The sequence below is a fragment of the Zosterops lateralis genome (genome assembly GCF_965231275.1).
Source record: "Zosterops lateralis genome assembly, chromosome: 28".
NCBI classification, from domain to species: domain Eukaryota; kingdom Metazoa; phylum Chordata; class Aves; order Passeriformes; family Zosteropidae; genus Zosterops; species Zosterops lateralis.
This window is the reverse complement of record NC_139788.1, coordinates 4,263,467-4,282,217: the sequence shown is the minus strand read 5'-3', so window position 1 is coordinate 4,282,217 and position 18,751 is coordinate 4,263,467. Positions and strand designations below refer to the sequence as shown.

General features: G+C 57.7%; 1 protein-coding gene across 2 annotated transcripts; it reads right to left on the bottom strand.

Moving 5' to 3' along the window:
* Positions 1–87: 87 nt before the first annotated feature.
* On the bottom strand, positions 88–17,403 carry ASAP3 (ArfGAP with SH3 domain, ankyrin repeat and PH domain 3; the record flags this gene model as incomplete). 2 transcript variants are annotated; one of them, XM_083879330.1, is made up of 26 exons in its annotated part: positions 88–1,118; positions 1,331–1,453; positions 1,605–1,749; positions 2,245–2,518; positions 2,609–2,852; positions 2,975–3,082; positions 3,256–3,323; positions 3,415–3,530; positions 3,641–3,726; positions 4,105–4,288; positions 4,555–4,649; positions 5,032–5,165; positions 5,280–5,467; positions 5,556–5,604; positions 6,130–6,217; positions 6,936–7,005; positions 7,238–7,347; positions 7,602–7,688; positions 7,808–7,883; positions 8,641–8,726; positions 10,456–10,582; positions 10,833–10,882; positions 11,153–11,227; positions 12,724–12,869; positions 13,444–13,516; positions 17,281–17,403. In XM_083879330.1, the coding sequence occupies 26 exons, from the start codon at positions 17,401–17,403 to the stop codon at positions 1,044–1,046; spliced, it is 3,000 nt and encodes a 999-aa protein (XP_083735456.1). In that variant the 3' UTR covers positions 88–1,043. The 2 variants fall into 2 exon arrangements, with proteins under 2 accessions (XP_083735456.1, XP_083735457.1); XM_083879331.1 differs by having other exon boundaries at positions 1,331–1,447.
* Between the last annotated feature and the right edge of the window lie 1,348 nt (positions 17,404–18,751).

Sequence of the window (18,751 nt, the reverse complement as noted above, 5' to 3'; positions counted from 1 at the left end):
ATGGGGTGGCTGTAGCATGAGAATGCTGCTCTGCAGGGAAGGTGCCCATATCCCAGCCCTGCCAGTGACTGGGAGCCTTGGGGACACATCACCATGCTGGGGCCTGCCAGGGCAGGGGCTGTACCCCCACACCCTCCCTGGTGCTAAAAAAACCCGATGTGGTGTTTTGTTGTTGTTTTTTTTTAAGAAATCAGAGACAGAAAACATTTTAAAAAAGATTTTTTTTGAGATGAAGCATTTGACATAGAAATGAGAAGGATAAAGTGAGTGAGGGGGTATGGAGGCAGGTGGCTCCCAAGGGACATTGGTACATGAATATTCTGGTCCTAGAAAAAACTGCAAAACAGCCTCTGAGAGCCCCTGCCAGGGAAGGGGCGGTGATCCAGCACCCACCCCACATGAGGGACAGGGGGCAGGGGCTCTGTGGTACCTCCTGAAACATCCCTCCCTCCCCAAATCAGGGGATGGCATTTCACTACCAGTTTTGGAGAGGTTTTGAAACATCCCCAGACTCCACCAGTCCAGGCAGGGCCCAGAACCTGGGGTGGGGGATGGACACAAAAAAAAAGACCCCTCTACTGTTTCTTGCCCATCTCAAAGACTTCACAGTTGGGGTACAGAACTGGTGGTCCACGGCTGCCCCCAGGACGAGGAGGAGGCTTCGTGACTATCTGGCTGAGGGCAGGGGCCACCAAATACAGCTCCCCCATCCCCAATTCCTTGGAGAGAAGGAAGAAGAAAACCCAAGGGATGGGCAGAGCCCACGGGAAGGATGGAAGAGCAGCAGGAGCAGGGGCTGGCACAGAACCCTCAGCCCTCCAGTGCAGCGAGCATGTCCATTCTCTGCTCCTCAGCTCCCCACTGCTGCCATCCATGGACGGTTTTCCCAATGCAGGGGGTCTCTGGGCCCCCTCGGAGGGCAGTGGTCTCATGCCAGGATCCTGGGCACACGTCCCTTGTGGCCTGGCTCTACCAAGCCCCCAGCAGGAGCTGCCTCTAGTCCCAGCCAACGGGACAGTGACAAATGGAGCACTGCCACACGGTCAGTCCTGCAAGAGGTGGACAAAGCTGGCAGGGAAGACTCCGGTGCGGGAGCCATCGCCCTCGATGAAGCCGACCTGGGGGTGTAGAAAAGAGGGTTGAGGAGAGTGCGAGTCTTATCTCGAGATATCAGCCCCAAAAATTCTCCCCTGCTCAGTTCCAACATGGGGCAGGAGTTCCCCATCTATGCCCACCCCCCAGAAAAACTCAGTCTCCTTCAGAATTGAACTGGAGGGGGAAAAGAACCAGGACTTGGATCCCAGCACCTGTCCATGTCATGGTAACTCACCCAGATCTGCTCGTCCTCCTCCCGGGTCACCACAATGACCTCCCCCTTGGAGAAGGTCAGCTCTCGTGCCTTGTCCCCCTTGCAGTCAGCCACTGCCTTTACCCGCTTCTGCCTCCCCTTGGCCTGAAACGGAATGAAGAGGGGGGTGACAGACCCCCCTGAGGCCATCCAAAAGGTGGCACCAGGGATACAATCCCCTGATCACTCCATCTGCCACCCCAGGGTAAGAGGAGCTGGGATGCTTGGGCATGCAGAGAGAAGGATTTGCACCTACCGGAGCAAATCTCCTGGGCATGGGAACAGGGGGCACCTTGCTGAGAGCGGGGTCCTCGGGGCCACCAGGGCTCTGGGGGGACCCAGCCGACCCCAGTTTGCCCACCACGCCACCGATGCGCCGGTACGAGCGGGTGCTCTCTGAGCTGTGGGTCACAGCAGGAACAGTGTCACCCTCCCCTCTGCTGTTGCCTTCCCCTCCCTGTTCTCCTTCCTGAGAGGTCTCAGGAGGGTCAGAGCTTCCCCCAGGGGGCCTGGATCCCATCCACAGCCCCCTGGATGCTGACAGAATGGGTCTCCAGCACCCAAACTCCCTCAAATGAGCCCATCCCACCACATTTTCCCAAATGTGAGAGAGAAAAAATACATATGATAACTTGCAGAGGATCTTGGTGCCCTCCCAAATAACCTGCATCATTGTCTCCAAGGATAACCCAGCATCCCCACAGCTGCCCTTGTCTTCTCCTGCATTCCTGGGTCACCATCCAGCTTCTCTGGAGACCCCAGAGGGTGGGGACCCCTTTGCTTCACAGCGATTCTCCTTGCCCACAGGGGTGGCAGAGGTTGGAAGCTCATCCACCAGCACCACGCAACAACCCCCTAACACCAAATACAACCCCAGCCTGGAGCAGGATCCCTACCCAAACTTGACAGGCGGGATGTCAAGGGCCGTGCTGCCTGGCAGGGGCTGTGCAGGGGGGGGACTCAGCTCTGGCCCTCGCCGACTGCTGCTGGTGTCGGTCTCAGAGCGGGTTTCCCAGTACGCTGCCCGCTGGCTCTCGGTGGGGCTGCGGGTGCTGGGGCTGCCATCCAGGGCACCCGTGCTGCTGGCACAAGGCAGGCTGCGTGCTGCCACTGCCTCTGCTGGCCCAGAGAAGTGGGGCTCCGATGCCTGCCGGGGCAGTTCAGGGCGTTCTGGGGGGAACACACGCGATGGGGACAATAAGTTTGGTCTCTGTGGGGGAAGGCACAGCCCCACTGTGATGACCCCCCGCTCTGACTCACCGGTAGGGCTGTGGCTGGGTTTGGGGCGAGAGCTGCCCCGCGTAGGGTTTTTGAGGGGCAGTGGTGGTGGGATCTCCTCGCTGTGGGCCCGGCGGGGTGCAGGGCGTGAGGGCACCAGGATGCTCTCGTAGGTCTTGTTGGTGATGTCCATCCCCATGCAGCTCCAGCGGGTCTGGGGGCAGGTGGGCAGCGGGCTGGTAGCCAGTGGTGATGTGCCCTTGAAGGAGCGCTGGAGGGGGCTCACCTGGGGGTACACAGACAGCTCCAGGGATGTCACACTGCCAGCAGCCCCCCAAAAGGGTCTGCACTCCCCCAGTTTCCTCACTGGGGATGTGGAGACCCCCCCCACCATCATCCCACAGATACCTTCTCCTCCAGCTCATCCTCACTGTCATAGGGGAACTCTGATGGGGGCTCCCAGTCGTAGTCCACGTGGATTTGCGGGGAGAGCTTTCCTGTCTGCGCCTGCTCCAGCTGCCAGAGGGGATGGGGCAGGTCAGGAGGATCTCAGGATGGGGCACCCAAAGGGGTCTCAGCACTGGAGGGACACGTCCCAGAAACCCCCTGACCTTCACGCTAGCCCTCCTCAGGTGCTTGGTCCCCTCTCCCCACTCTAAGCTTCTCCCCCATTCCTCCATCCCACCTACCAGCTCCTCACACTCGCTGCACTTCAGCCTCCTGGCCACATCCAGAGCCGTCTCGCCCGCCACATTCACTGCCCGAGGGACAAAAGGGGGACAAATCCAGGTTGCAGCCTCACCACTCCCACACCAAAGAACCCCAAAACCCCCATCCCAACCTCATACCCATGGTGAAGGTGGCTTTGCCTTTCAGGAGCAGCTTGAGGCAGTTGGGCTGGTTGTAGAGGGCAGCGTAGTGCAGGGCTGTGTTCCCGTCCTGTGTCACCCGGTCCAGTGTTCCCCTGTGCAGGGCCAACAGCAAGAAAGTCAAGGCTTGAGAACACAATAGCATCCTGTACATTCCTCCCATGAGAGAGAGGGGCAGGGAACACTGGGAGCACTGGGGACACACCCATTCTGGATGATGAAGTCCACCAAGGGAAGGGATGATCTGTCGGCGTGGCGCACGGCCACATGCAGAGGCAGCTCGCCTGCATCCTGCCAAGAGATGGGAGGGAGAGATCACCCAGAGAATGCTCGTCTTTCCTCAGGATAAGGGGAAAAGAAGTACTGGATCCAAGGATGCTCAGCTTCCCCCCAGAATGGAAAGAAAAGGAGTCCTAGACACATGTATGTTCGTCTCTACCAAGATGGAAGGGAAAGAGCTGAACCCAAGGATGCTTCATCTCCCAAGATATGGAAGGGAGAGGAGAGCTGGCCTCAACAATGCTTCATCCCCCATGTGTAGCAGAGAAGAAAGCTGGACCTGAGCATGCTCATCTTCCCACCAGCACATCCCTGCCCAAAGCCCAGGACAACCACGAGCACAGCCACCCAGAGAGGGAAAATCCATTCCTTGCCAGGTGCAGGCCTCACCTGACCCTCAGGGCTGGCCAGGGGCTTGGTCAGGTCGTGCCCCTCAGCAAAGGCCTTGAGCAGGGCCAGGAGGTCACGGGCTCGAATGGCTTCCCAGAGGCTGTGGGGGTTGTCCTGGCCTGGGGTTTTCTGCACGTAGCGTCGCTCCATGTACTTGGCCATGATGTATTCCTTGCGTGCAGCCCTGCAGGAAGAGGGGCTCGGATGGGCATGGAGCTGGGCTGTGGAGCCCTGTGCTCCTGCCTCCTCCTGAAGCTTCAGGATCAGGGGTAAACCTCCAAAGAGGTGCAGATCCCCACCACAAGCCAGCGTGACACCAGGATGCCTCATCCCACAGCTGTCTTAGAGCTGATGGGCAGTGGCAGCAGGGTGACAAGAACAGGGCACACACCGTGCACTCTCATTCCTCCTCCTCCTCTTCTTCCCAGCACACCCAAGTCCCTGACTCACATATCACTGCTGGCCGAGGGCTTGGGACAGTCCTGTGTGGGTAGCATGGCCTCCATGATCTCATTGAAGCGAGTGTTCCCAATGCTAACAGCCAGCTAGGGAGAGAGAACAGAGGGACATGAGCCTTCCTGGCCACACTCACCCTTCTCCAGACAGATCTCACCCTAGAAGGAAGGAATCCACTGGATCCACCCAGGGTTTTCCCAGAGCAGCATCTCTGCCAGGATGATGCTCTCCTATGGCAATGGAAATCTCTTTTGGGAAGGGCCAGCACCCTGCTTAGCAAATGACTTTGCAGAGTCTCAGTTGCCCAGGCCACTGTGCTGGGGAAACTGAGGCAAGTTTGCAAGCCCTGGAGCAAACTGGGGACAGATGGGATGGAGGAGAAGGAATGAACCCTGCATCAGAGTAGGTTTGGGAGACACACAGGGTGGTTCCCAGGGACCAGGAGACCTCTGTGCTCAGAGAGCAGCTTACCAGCAGCTCGGAGGTGCTGAGAACATCCAGAGTGAGGGACTGGATGCGAGAATAATGCACACCCAGCTCCCGATGGATCCCAGAGCACTCAATGCACGTCAGGATTCCCAGGTTGGTGGAAAGCCACGTGGGATCTGCGGGGGGAGCGGCGAGGTGCTCAACACCACACCCAGCCCCCAAAGGTGCTGTGACTCCCATGACAGCTGACTCACAGCCAGGGTGGGGGGACACCCCAGGCCCTGACATACCTGGGGCACCGCAGTCACAGCACTGCTTGTTTCCTGGCATATTCTTCACCTCACTGATGACCAGCCTGGTGAGCTCCTGCATTCCGCCGTCCAGCCCGGTGCCTGCCGCCACCCCGCCACTGCCCCCATCTCCCTTGAAGGCGTTGCTCAGGGCTTCATCCTTGCTGTTCTGCAGCACTGAGACCCACCTAGGCAGGAGGAAGTAGGAAGAGGAGGATGGGGAAGGCAGAGCAGGATCTGGCACATGGAGGAGGAGGGACGGGCTGTGGCACTTACACGACACACTCCTGCTCATCCTCCGCTTGGAAGTGATATGTCCTGTTGTCTGCAGGGATGGGGAGAGAGGGGAGAAGGTGAAAGGAGAGAAGCTGTGTCTGCCACAGCTCTTGAATTGTTTAAGCTTGGATGGGGCTTAGAGCAATCTGGCCTAGTGGAAGGTGTCCCTGCCCATAGTGCAGGGGTAGAACAAGACAGTCTAAGGCTGCTTCCGACCTCAGCCATTCTAGAATTCTATGGTCTAGGGATGTCCAGAACAGCAAGAATCAGCTGAAATCTCTTCAAAGGAGCTGCTTAATTACAAATTAAATCACCGCACATCACTCTCCCATCACCTAAGCCCTGTAACAACCTCTTTTTGTCTCAGATTTTTAGATTTCCTTACAGAGATTGGCTCTTCATCTGTAAAGACAGCCAGGAACACACTCAGAACCAGATTAAAAGCATTTAAAGAGGGTGTGCCAAAGCGTTTCAGAGAGAAAACCCACTGGAAAAAGGGAAAGGTCCCACTACAGCCTCCAGCTCCAGGTCAAAGAGCTCACCCCAGGCACAGCACCTCATCTCAGGCACTTACGTGTCACCAGGTCAAAGCATTTCTTCTCCTCAGCGTGGGGCCGCACCTGGCAGGTGAGGAGGTTCAGCTTCACGGGGGGACGGTTTATCTGCAGGGTGAGAGCACCAGGGTGGGTTAAATGACCAGGAAGGGATGGGATGGGCTTCGCCAAATCCAGCGGCAACTGTGGTGGTACAACCACCACCACAGATGGTTTCTCTTGGGATAACCACACAAATCAGATCCTGTCTGACCCGTTTTAGAAAAACAGGGACCCTTTGCAGGAGGACGTGGCTCCGAGATGTCTCTCTGTCCCTCTGGCAGTTTCCAGCCTCCAACGCCAGGGGGCAGCCCTGCCCTCCCAACCATCCCCCTTGGGTTTGTCTTGGACCCCCATTGTCCCTCTCACTGCCCCAGCCAGGGTCATCCACGGACCCCTCCCAGACATGGGGGACCACTTTTGGGTCCCTGTCAGACACAGTGGACCTTCTTTAGACTGCTCAGTCCATCCTGTATTGAATTTTAAGCCAGACATATTTGTGCGAAGTTTGGGCAAAACTAAACCTGAAATCCAATGAACACCCATCATCCCTCTCACTGCCCCAGCCAAGGTCACCCTCGTCTCCCATGGACCCCTGCCAGACATCGGGGACCACTTTTGGGTCCTTTTTAGACACAGGGGACCTTCTTTAGACTGCCCAGTCCATCCTGTATTGAATTTTAAGCCAGACATATTTGTGACCAGTTTGGGCAAAACTAAACCTGAGATGCAATGAACACCAAGCCCCAAAAGGTGCACAAAGAAGGGTCAGGGCTGGAGCCCCCACCGTGCTGTGGGAGATGGTCAGGCAGCCGTACTTCACACCACACTTCCTCTTCTGCCACACTTTGCGGATCCTGAGGAGGAGGAAGAGGAGAAGTGAGGATTGCACAGCTGCAATCACCCACATCCACATCCCAAACCAGCCATGGCAGAGGCCTGATGGTGTTCTGGATGTGGGGTTGTGCTTTCTCCAGCTCATAGAGCACTAAATGTCCTGTGAGCTGGATTCCAGCTCTGGGGCCTCCCATGAGCATTGACAATATCAGGAAGAAGCCAAGAGCTCTCCAGGATAACACTCATCCTCACCCATCACTCTTCTTGTACAGGAATCCTGACTTCTCTGTCCCATACTGCTTGTTGCCTTGGTGCTGGTGGATGCTGTAGCCACTGCCAGAGTTCTTCCTGCTCAAGTTTTCCTGAAAAAAAAATAGAAGTAAAAAGCAAAGTGAGAGGCACAGAGGTGGTTGCTGCCCAAGTGATCTTGTCCTTAAAAGGTGCAGTGTGTCCAGCAGGATGCCAGACAGCCCCATATCCTCCCAGCATCCCGGGACAGGTTAACCCAGCTCCCCTGTCCCTTCTGTTCCCCATCCTCAAACTAACTGTAGGGTAACCCAGTAACCTCCCAATGCTCCTTCTCAGTTCTTCCCTGCCCATCCCGGGGGGGTCTCACCTCCTTGTTCTCCAGCTGCAAGACATTACGGAGGGAATCACGGGTCTGCGTGAGCTGCTTCACCTCCTCCTCCTGTGCCTGGCGGAGCTGCAAAGGGAGCAGCTGCCCTCACTGCTGCACCCAGCGCAGGTGCTCTCAGGGGCTGGCACGGGGACAAGGGGGTGGCACCCTGGGGGACACATCTGAGGGGCACTGGGCAGCCTTACCGCCTGCAGAGACACAGCCAGCTTCTCAATGAAGGGGTAGAGGTTCTGGGCAGCCTTCCAGCCGTCTTGGAAGAAACTGGGCGTTTGTTGAGGGTGATTGAGATGCAGATGGGGGAAGATGGAGGCAAAAAAGAGGGGTTTAGGGAAAATGTGGCAGGAGATGATGGTGATTCCCTTCCTGGAAAGCTGCGCTTGCTTTGTGGCTCCCTGGCTGTGGGGGTCTGGAGAGAGCCCAGCAAAGGCCAAGCCCAGCCCATGGGGTTTGAATACCCCAATTATTTGGGGTGTTTGGGGTGTAGGATTGGCCTTTTGTTTAGCTCACTGGGGAGCAGGGCTGCCAAAAGCCACATTATGGGGGGTCCCTGGGTCACAGTCCCAGTCAAGAACATGCTCTTAACCACAGTGACTGTCTCAGCCTGCCTCAGTTTCCCCAGCTGAGAGCTGGAGGAGACGATGACTCTCACACCCTGCTATTCCAGCCTCATGGAGCAACGGGAAAGGCAAGGGGATGTTGATCCTCACTCCAAACACCCCCGTTACAAACCCCACAACTAATGCCAGAGCTGCTCAGCTGAGCTCATACCTCGAATTCTATCCAGAAACTAAATAATCAGACATATCTCAAGCCAATGCCCCTCCTGCAGCCCCACGGACAACAAAGCACATTTCAACTCCCCAGAGAAAACTGAAGAGTGAAGGGCTCTTCCCAGTATCTCCACCAACAGCTCTGTGGGTCTGGGATGAGAGTAGGATACCCCAGACCCTCATGGGACCGCCCAAGGGTGACAACCAGCCCTGGGAATGAACCATCTTGACCCTACTGTGGCACCTACTTGTGCTGAGCGTGGAAAAACTTGATGAGGCTCTGCAGGAAATCTGGTCCCTGCTTCATCTGAGACTCGCTGGCTTTTAGCAGGTACTGGGAGGGGGAGAAGACACCTGGTTAGGTGACAGAGACAAGGAGCAGCTGAAAATATCCCAGAGGAAAGAGCAAGAGCCTGCCCAGCCCTTCATTCTCTCCCCAGCATGGGGAGGAAGGTTAAAACACTGGCTGGGTTTCAAGAAGTCGAGTCATGATGTTGGATTTGAAGGCAGCTCGCTGGGGACCACCCTCAAAAAACCTGGCTCTGGAAGTCCTCCAAGACATGGAAAGTTCAAGGACTGAGGCAGGCCTCCAGGGTTTCCAGCCAAGCATGCTTCTCCCACTGCTCATTACTTCTGGAGTTAATAAATAACCGAAACTCAAGGCAGCTTGTGAAGGAAAAAAACAACAAAAACCCACAACAAAAAAGGCCAAATGTTTTTTAAGACATGGCCCTTTTATTCACAAAAAAAAAAATCAGATTCCAAGAAGCAAGCACCTGCAGCATACCAGCACTGGAGGTCTGCTGAGGTGCCCCATGGGATGGGGAATTTCAGCTTTGTGCATCAAACCCATACATCAGCTGCAGGCAGGGAAGGAAAGACACAGAATCTTGCTCACCCTAAGCAAAATAAGGAGGGGAAGAGATTTTCCCCCTGCAAGGTCCTCTCCAGCTGCTGGAATGGTTTTGAGTGGGGAGCAAGGGGAGGGGGAGGCAGCTCTGAGCTCTGGGGGCTTTCCAGGGTGGGACAGAGCTCCTGGAATGGAGTCCCCCCCTGCCCCAGGCGCTCTGGACACCCTGAGGGGTCACTGGACTGGAGGTGGTTGTTAAACTGCTCTGTGCAAGCTGGAGATGCCAGGTCAATGTCAGGGAGCACGACTATACCCCTGAACCATGTCCCACCTAGAAAAGGCCACATGTGCTCAGCTCCCATGGGATGTCCCTGCCCTGCCACCCACATCCCACACTGACAGTGGCAGCAGAGCGTCCCAGGAAGCGCTGGCTGGGACCCATGGACAAAGGGATGCTCCCAGCACTCCTGGGCTCATGTCCATCTGCTCCCACAGCCCTGAGGATGTGAGATGGCCCACGATGAGGAGACACAACCACCCTATAGGGTGAAGCAGGACCCTGCTCCCAGCCCAGGAAGTAGCAAAACCCACTTCCTATAAACCCATGTGCATCACCAGCCCCTCAGAAGAACTGCCCTCCCATTTCCAGGGCCAGCACAAGCTCCCATGCATGCAGAAACACGGGTGCACATGCCCTGCTCCAGCTCCCACCTCTCCATGTCCTGTTATTTATCCCACAGTGGAGCTATTCAAGGGAGTGACTCATCTGGCTGGGTCTCAGCTCCGAGGCAGGCACAGCCTCCTCCTCACAACCCCTGTTCTTTGCTGGGCGGGCAGGGCGCAGCACCAGGATCTGGCCCTTGGGAACATGGGACACCTCTGGGACAACCCACTGCAGGCTTGTTCCCTGCTCTGCCAGTCTCGAGGTTTATGGGGCCACCCTCAGGAGGCACCATGGGTGCCGTTTGGAGCTGCATCCCACCAGGAACATCAATATGGGAATGGGATGGGGATCCCTGAGCTGGGACCACGCAGGGGCACAATGGGATGGGACTGGACGAGGGTCCCTCACGTCACACAGGTGGGGCTGCTTTGGTGTTGGATACCAGGACAGGCTCCAATGTCCCTACACAGCTTCTAGCAGAGCCTGTGCCCCCCTGGGACTCAGCTCCTGGGGGGGAACAGTCCCCAGTCCTCTTGGCACAGCCCTCACCTCACACATGTGGAGCTGCAGGAGCCGCCGCTCCCTCTGCATGTCCTCGGCCACCTCCACTGCTGCCGGCTCGGCCTGGATGACCCCGGCCAAGCGCGCTCGTTCCTTCTCCTTCTCCATCTTCCCCCTGGGCAATGGGATGGAGGTGGGCTGGAGACATCCCTGCTCTGAGGGGTGTCCCATGCAGGAGGCTACAGTGGGGATGGGATCAGGAAAAACATCTCCAGCCCCTCTCCCTTTCCCCTTTGGGAAAAGCTGGACCATAACCCTCCCCATGACAAACTGGCACCATCAGTGCCTGGCCCTAGCCTGGGGACAGAACACCTTTGTGCAGAGCGGGATTAGGTAGATTTTGCCAGAGGCAGCATGTTGCTTACACTTTGGTCTCATAATCCTTCCAGGCCTTTTCAATCTGCTTCTTGGAATCCTGTGGCAAAGGAAAAAGGGGGTGGCAGCTGTCAGGGAAAGCAAAAGAGCTGGTGGCACTAAAGGAGCTGAGAACTTTGCTCTGCATTGCTGCACCCCTTGAGGATGAGGGGTGTCCCTACCAGGTCTTCACCCCTCACTTCTGTCACTCCCAACCCTCACTGCTTCCTTCCAGCCCCTGATTCTGGCTCCTTCCTTCTCCTGGCCACAGGTATGAGCTGAATCCATACCAGAATGTCACCAAATGAGTGACCCTGGGGACAGGACTTACCAGGCGGCCATCCTTCAGCTGCCCCTTCAACAGGCTGTCCAGGGGGAAGGACACGATGTTATTCAGATTCTGCACCTACAGAAGGTAGAGATAGGGGTCACCCCGTGGTGGGGAAAGTCAGGGAGCTGGAGCCCCAGGTCCTTCCCAGTGCCAGGGGGCCTCCCCCAGCTCCATCACTGCCCCAGGAAGGGTTAAAGAGGCTGGAAGTGGGGCTGAATCCAGGATCCTGGCAGAGGGCACGCCGGGGCTTGTTGGAGCTGGCTGCAAGATGTCTGACAAATGTGGCCCTTCCCACAAACCACACCAGCGCCACAGCTGCCAAAAACAAAGCTGTCTTCCCCCACCGACACCTCCTCCCTGTCCCCAGCACCCAGCAACACAACCAGCCCCTCCACAATCCTGTGATACAAACACCTCACTCGTGTCAAAGGGGCTTTGCAAAATGTCTCCCTTTTCTGGGGTCTGGGGATAGCAATGCAGCCACCACTATCCCAGCAGTGCTGTGCAGGGCTCTGTGGTGGGACATGGGAGCCCACTGCTGTCCTGGCATCCCTCCATGCAGCCCACAGAGCAGCACCCCATTTTAGGGTTGTGAGAGCAGCCCCAGCACCCACATGGGACTTTCCCACTACACTCAGATTTCTTTTAAAGGGTTTTGGTTCTCTGCAGCACTTGGGGGAGAAATCCAGCCCCAGGGCACAGGAGCACCCCCAAAACACGGGTAAGGGGGGAGAGCTCCAGGGAGACTCTAGGAAGGGCAACAGCTTTTTGGATCTGGTTGAGGGTCTTGGCACAGAACCTCACTCAGCAGCAGGAGGCAGTGGGGCAGGAGGTGGGGACCCTCAGAACTGGTCAAACTCCTCCATCAGGACAGCTCTGCAGAGCCACACTGGAGCATGGGACTCCAGCAGGCTCTGAAAGCCAGGATAGGGAAAAGGAGGAGCAGGGAGGCCCAGACTGGGGTAACTGGGAGAGGAAGATGCCAAAAATCTGAATTTTTTGCTGGGGGAAGGGCAGCAGCAATCAATTTCCTCCTTAAGCAGAGCCAGGGGCCAAAAACACCCTTTGGAGTGGGGGATTTGAAAGTGAACAGAGAGGGGGCCACATGGGACCCACCAGGGTTTTGCTGCTGGGCATGCATGAACCCAGTTCCATTCAGGAGCTGAGTTTTCCATCAGAGCCGTTCCTGGATCGGCTCACAGCCGCCTCTGCCTGCTCCCCATGGCCCCACTGTGCAGCCCAGTGTGGCTTTGATTTACTCTTGGCAAGCAAGATCAGAGATGCAGTTGATGTGAGAAAAAAACAGAAAGCAAGAAAAAAAAAGGAAAAAATGAAAATAGCAGCCCCAGCTTCCCATCAGATCCCAGTGTCAATGGCCCCAGGGAGCTGGGAGTGAGCTATAAATCCAGTACTGGGGCTATCAGATGGTCTGAGAGCACTGAGAATGTGTCCCCGAGCCCAGGGGGGAGGTGGGGATTGCTGCCTGTGGTGGAAGGCAGCTAAACTGGACGGAGGGGAGTTGCACTGGTTGGTGGGGGATTGCAGACCCAAGTGGATTTGGGACAGCTCACCAGGTTCTTGAAGAGTGCAGTGACCTCGCGGGTGAAGACAGCCAGGTTTAGGAAGCCAGTGGAGAGTTCATGGTTGTTCTGGGAGAGGTGGTTGTTGCCGAAGTTCTCCAGGGCCTCGCTGTACTGTTCCTCATTCTCCACATGGGCTGTGTGGGGAAACACCAGAGAGGGACATGGGGTAACCCTACAGACACATCACAGTCACGGTGTGAGGTCCCACCATCTCTCCACCCCTTTGTAACAGAGCTGGGCTGATGCTGATGCAGGACAGCAGCAGTGCCCAAAAACAACCTCCCTAAGGTTCTCAATTTTCCTTTTTATAGATATTTCAGACAGTTTTTGGCACCTAAGCACATTACTGGGTCGCATCATGAGGTTCCACCAGCAGCCAGCACCCACCATTTCCCCGGGTACTTTTTTGGGGCTTGCTACCCACCTCTGTAGAAAAGCTGGACTGATCCTGCTGCAAGACAACACTGGAATATCCAAAATCATCTTCCTAAGGCTCTCCATTTCCCTCTTTATATCGTTTTAAGGCAATTTTGGCACCTCAGCATGTTGCAGACTGGTGGGCTGGTAGCAGCCAAGCAGCAAATACCCCCAGGCTCAGCAGCCCCCATGGCTGCCTGATGTGACCATTGCTGGAGGAGGATGGGACTATCACACACCCCCAGCCCCACGCTCTGGGAATTGCCCATCACCTCCCCAAGCCCAACTCACTGAGCCCAGAGATGTGGATGGCTTTCACATATTTCCTGATCCTCTGGAGCACGGCTTGGTCCCCATCCAGGCTCTGCAATAGCAAAGAGAGAAAACAAATGGAGCTCATTAGCCAAGCACGGCTGCCACTCCCCCAGCCCAGCTGGCTCTTGGAAAGGCTGCGGCTCTGCTGTGCAGATGTGTGGGGCGGGATCCAAGCTCCCAGGGCTGGGAAAGGAGCTGGAGGCATCCTGGGGATGCTGGAGCCACAGCGTCCAGGCAGTCAGTCCCCTGCCAGGGCTGTGGTCCCAATGGCTTTGCTGCCAGGCAGGGCTTTGGCTGGCCACAGAGAGGAGGGTTTGAGCAAGACAGTAGGAGGAGGTGAGAGGCTTTTTGGATCTCAGCAGCTTCTATTAACCATGGAAAATGCCCCACTGGCTCTTGCAGGGACGGTTTCAACCAAGGAGAGGTTGAAGCATCATGGAGCACATCATCCCATCCCCATGGCTCAGAACCAGGTGAGGTCTGTAAGGGTGCCCAGCTCCCCACGGAGCCAAAGACAGGAGCCACCTCCTGCTGATGGGGACATAAATCCCACAAACCCTTGTGCCAGTTGTGTGCTAAACCACAACAATCCCACAAGGATGAAGGTGGCTTTCCAACCCCCCCAGCTCATGCAGGGTCTCGCCCGTGGTCCCCAGCACCACGAGTCTCCCTGCAGACCCTGCTCTGGTTTAGAGCTCTCCCCATTCCCCCAGCTCTTCCTACTTGTACTGCCCTGATTTGCCCCCTGAGCACCACAACAAATTCAATCCCACAAACAACACGACACAACAACACAATTCAACAGGACAAACTCAGCCCCACTCAACCCCAAGGCAAGGGGCTGTGGTGCTGCCAGCCCGAGCATCCGAGCACATGCTGGCCCCAGCACCAGGAAAGGGTTAAGGGTGTCTTGGCTGCAGGTACCAAAGCCATGATAACAGGCTGGAAATATTTAGAGGGCGTGAACAGCAGAAAGGGCAGGGATGAAACCTCGGAGGAATTACAATAAAAGAGGCTCTCTCTGCTTGAGCTCTGTCGAAGGTTTTGGGGCTGATGTCAAGGCTGATTTCCTGACAGCAGGGTCAGCCCAGCTTCAGTACTGCTCTCTTCAACAGATGGGGTGCTGCCAGGATGAACTGGCTGGGAGGGGACTGGGGCTGAGGTGGGAGCTGAATGTCCTGCTCAGGGGAGTCTTACAGTGCATCTACAGTGGGGAGAATGTTGGGGTGCACCAAAGCCCCCCACAGCCCTTCTCTGTGGCAATCCCAGGTGCTCTCCAGAGCAGAGATATTCCCTGCCTCTGCAGGAAGCCAGGCCTGGATGCCTGCATGCTCCAGGCTTGCAAATCTGGCAGTCTTAGGAAGGGGAAACTGAGATAGCATGAGATGCTTTGAAAGCTTCACTGGGCAAGTGTGAGAAGACGCTCCTTCAAGTGTCCAGGATGGAGCAGATCATCCTGGTGCCAGCTCACAGCTGCAGGGTGCAGAATGCAGGGCTGGTGCAGAGCAGGGATGATCCAGGGAAGGACACAAGGGCTTTCAGGAAAGGGTCCATGGGTCAACCAGTGGGCACAGGGCAAGCAGAGACAAGTACTTGGGTGGTAAATGCAGAGGGAATCACTGCACAGTGCTGCAGGCAGCACTGGCATCCCTGATGTACCAGGCTGGCTGCCAGGAACGTGGTCCTTGGCTGCTCAGGAGTGGAGGGGCAGAGATGTCTGGAGCCCCCGATGGCACCCATCACCCCCCAGGCCCAGCTCAAGGGCTTCTGGTCAGGGGGCAGCTGAGGACATGGGCACAACAGGGATGGCAGCAGGAGGAATTCCCCACGGGATGAAGGGATGAATGCACACCTGCACCACAGCTAGCTGTGCTCACAGCCTGGGGCTCTCAGGCAAGATGCTCAATGGAGGCCATTCTTCTCTCTCCCCCACTGCTGCTGGCTCGTGCTACCCGGCGAAGGAGCTGCCGCGGGTGCCAGAGCCAGGGTGCCAAGCTGCCAGGCCAGGAGCAGTGTGTGGGACTGCCCTGCGGGACAGGGGAAGCTGGGAGCTCATCTGCCTGTAGCCTCTGCCTCGTCACCCTGCCCCAGCCCAGAGGTGCCCAGTGCCCTCTGACATGCACACAGCACCCAGCACCAACACCAAGGGCTGGATTTGACCTTCCAAGCGACTCCAGAGACCTCAGCTTCTGTCTCCACAGCAGCCCCAAGGATCCTGAAGTCCCACAAACCCCTGGGAAGGAAGAGGCCTCTTTAATCTCAGGAGGTAAACTGAGGCACACTAGCTCCAGCCACCATCAGGATGATTGAGCAGCACTCTCCAGTCCTCTCTCTGCTTGCTCCTGCCCCTGATTTGAGACCTGTTCCTATCTTGGGTGCATGTGGTCATGCTCTGTCCCAGGGTCCTGGCAGAATACAGCCCATCCCTTCCCACCCAGCAGTCACTGGAGTAAGACCAGCATCCTGTGCTCCCTCCTGCTCATCAAGCCCCCAGCCAGTCTGAGGGCTGGTGACAGGAAAGACCACGGCTTGGTTTGGTCAGAGTGTCTCTCCCGTCCCCCAGTGATTCCCAGATTCACTGATTATCTCCCGATCACCCTGTTGGGGCTCCAAGGATAACATGGAGCTGGTTTGCTTGGATCTCCCTCCTCCCCTGGTGCTGGGACCAGGGGGGGATGCCCAAGGTCTGGCAGCAGTTTGGCCCCTTCCCCAGAGCCTCCAGTGCCATCCATGGCACATACAGGAGCAGTCACGACTCCCAGCTCTCTCTCGTGCTTGCTGGAGCTTCACCAAGGCAATCCCAGAGACCCCCTGTCATTCCCGAGGGACAGACACATCTCCCCCCATCCCTGCATCCCTCAACCACAGCCTCTCCAAGCAGCCAAACAAAATTCCTGCTGCTCTCTCCTGGCTGAAGCTGCCTCTCCCTTCCGCACTGGAAAGAGGCTCCGTGGTGGTGACCAGCATGCACTGATGGGGCCCAGGATGCTCCATGGTGTGTTCCCAGATTTCCAGGCCTGGGACACCCATCCCACTGCCCCCGGGCATCCCAGCAGCGCTGGCACCTGGGGCCCCCCTCTCCCTGCCAGCCCTGGCTTTCCTTCAAAGTCATTCCCTAGCTAAGAGGAGTTGGCAAAAGCCACAGGACCAGCTGGAAACTGCCTTTATTCCAGGCACGAGGAGGATGGAGGCACCCCACCACCTCTGCTCTTCCCAAAAAAGCTGCTGATGATTTTGGGGGGAGGCTGAAAATACTCCCCTGGCTTTGATCAAGGAGGAGACCCCCCAGCAACACCACATCCCATGGGGGCTGCTGCCAGCTCAGGAGCTCGACAGTGGATGGGATTGTCGGGCTGATTCCCCGAGGGCTGGGACAGGGCTGGTGTGCTGCTCCGGTGGGAAAGAAGGATGCCCTGGTCCTGGAAACAGGGAAATAGGCTGCACTGGCCTCGGGGTGCCTGGGGGTATGTCCTGGTCCCGGGGGGCACCTGGAGCTTTAAAAGAAGCCTTTGTTCATTTCTACAGGCTCAGCCCCCCATAAAAGCACGCCAGGGTTGCTCGGAGGGTGCAAAGGGCCCCTCCCCACCCGAGGGTCCCAAACCACCCGTGTGGGATGCCCAGCGCAGTCTGTGGCTGAACAGGTAGGGCCTAAAAAACAGAAGCCCGAGGGAGGCGCAAGCGTTTAGGGACCGGCACCTATGGGTGCGGAGTGTTCCCAGGCGGGATGCGGGGGGTGGGATGTTCCCAGGCGGGATGCGGGGGATGTTCCCAGGCGGGATGTGCACTGTGACCCCCCAGGTTGAGCCCTCTCACCTCCTCCAGAGCCCCCACGGCCCCGCGGCACTTCTGCATCCTGGAGGCGAAGGCGGCGGCCGGGGCGCTGAGCTCCTCGCTGGTCACGGCCAAGAAATCGGCCAGGCTGAGCTGCTCGGGCATGGTGCGGGGGGCAGCGGGCGGGGGGCCCTCCCCGGGGTGCGGGCTCAGCCCGGTCAGCGCCCCGCGCCCCTCGCCGGGAGCCCCGCGCCCCTCGCCAGGAGCGCTCCGAGCCTCCCTCCCTCCTTCCCTCCCCCGCCCCGGCCGCCCTCCGCCGTCACGGCCCGGCCCCGCCCGCCCGCGCCTTAAAGGAGAAGGGCCCGGGCTCCCCCAGAGCCGCCCCGGGACCCCCGGCCCGGGATGGGGGTGCGGGCTCCCCCGTGCAGTGCTGGGCTCTGGGTGGGTCCGCACCCCCAGCCGTGCCCGGGAGCCGGGATCCGCCTTTCCCAGGCACCCAGGGTCCCCCCAATCCAAATAACCCATCTTTCCCAGGCACCCAGTGTCTCCCTGTTCCAAATAACCCCCATTCCCCAAGCACCAGCACCCCTCTAAGGCAAACACCCCCCTTTCCCAGGCACCCAGCACCCACCCAAGCCAAACGCCCAGGGGCCTGAGCCCCCAGCTCTGCCCGGAACCCGCCTCACCCCAGCACTGCAGTACCCACCTCTCCCAGGGAGCTCAGGAATCGCCTCTCCCCCGTCTTGGAGGAAGATGGAAACACGAATGGTTTAGGGTTATGCCCAGTCCACTCCAAACACCGCTTTAACTGGGGGTCACCCCCACCCTGCCCCTCCCAGGACCCCGAGGGGACAATCCTTGGACAGGGAATAATAACTGACCCCTTGGGTTTTTTGTCCCGCTGGAGGCAATCTCTGTTCCCTCTCCTGTCCCCTCGTTCGTCCCAGCTCTCAGTGGAATTTGGTGTCCCGTTGGTGTTTATTTGCTCTCCCCGGAGGATGGGGCAGCCGGGACACCTCAGGAGCAGGCAGTGACATTGAACACTGAGCACATCCCACTGCAGGGCTGGGGCTGGTGACAAACCGGGACAGAAAGGAGTAGAAAGCCTCCCTGGGGCTGCTTTGCCATGAGAGAGGCCAATACGGGTGCAAGGGGGCTTTGAAGACCTCCCCCCTGCCCCTTGCACTCCTCACCCACGGTGGATCAGGGAGTGACAGACCCTCGACCCTTTTACTGAGCCAAGAGCGGGGTTCAGTAAAGCTCAGGCCTGTGCTCAACCAGGGCCAGCCCAAACCCTTCTCTAAGCCACTGTTACTGCAGGAAGAGCCATCACAAGCCTCGAGTGAATGGCTTGAAAGATTCCACTCCTCTGGCACAGAGCAGCAGGAGACCCCAAGGTTTGGGGTGTCCTCCCCCAGTTTGGGGACACCCAATATCTGCCGAGCTCCCGGGACATCTCCCTCGGCAGGGCTCTGGCAGACAGAGGGTTAAAAAGCTGCAGCCCAGGCAGGAC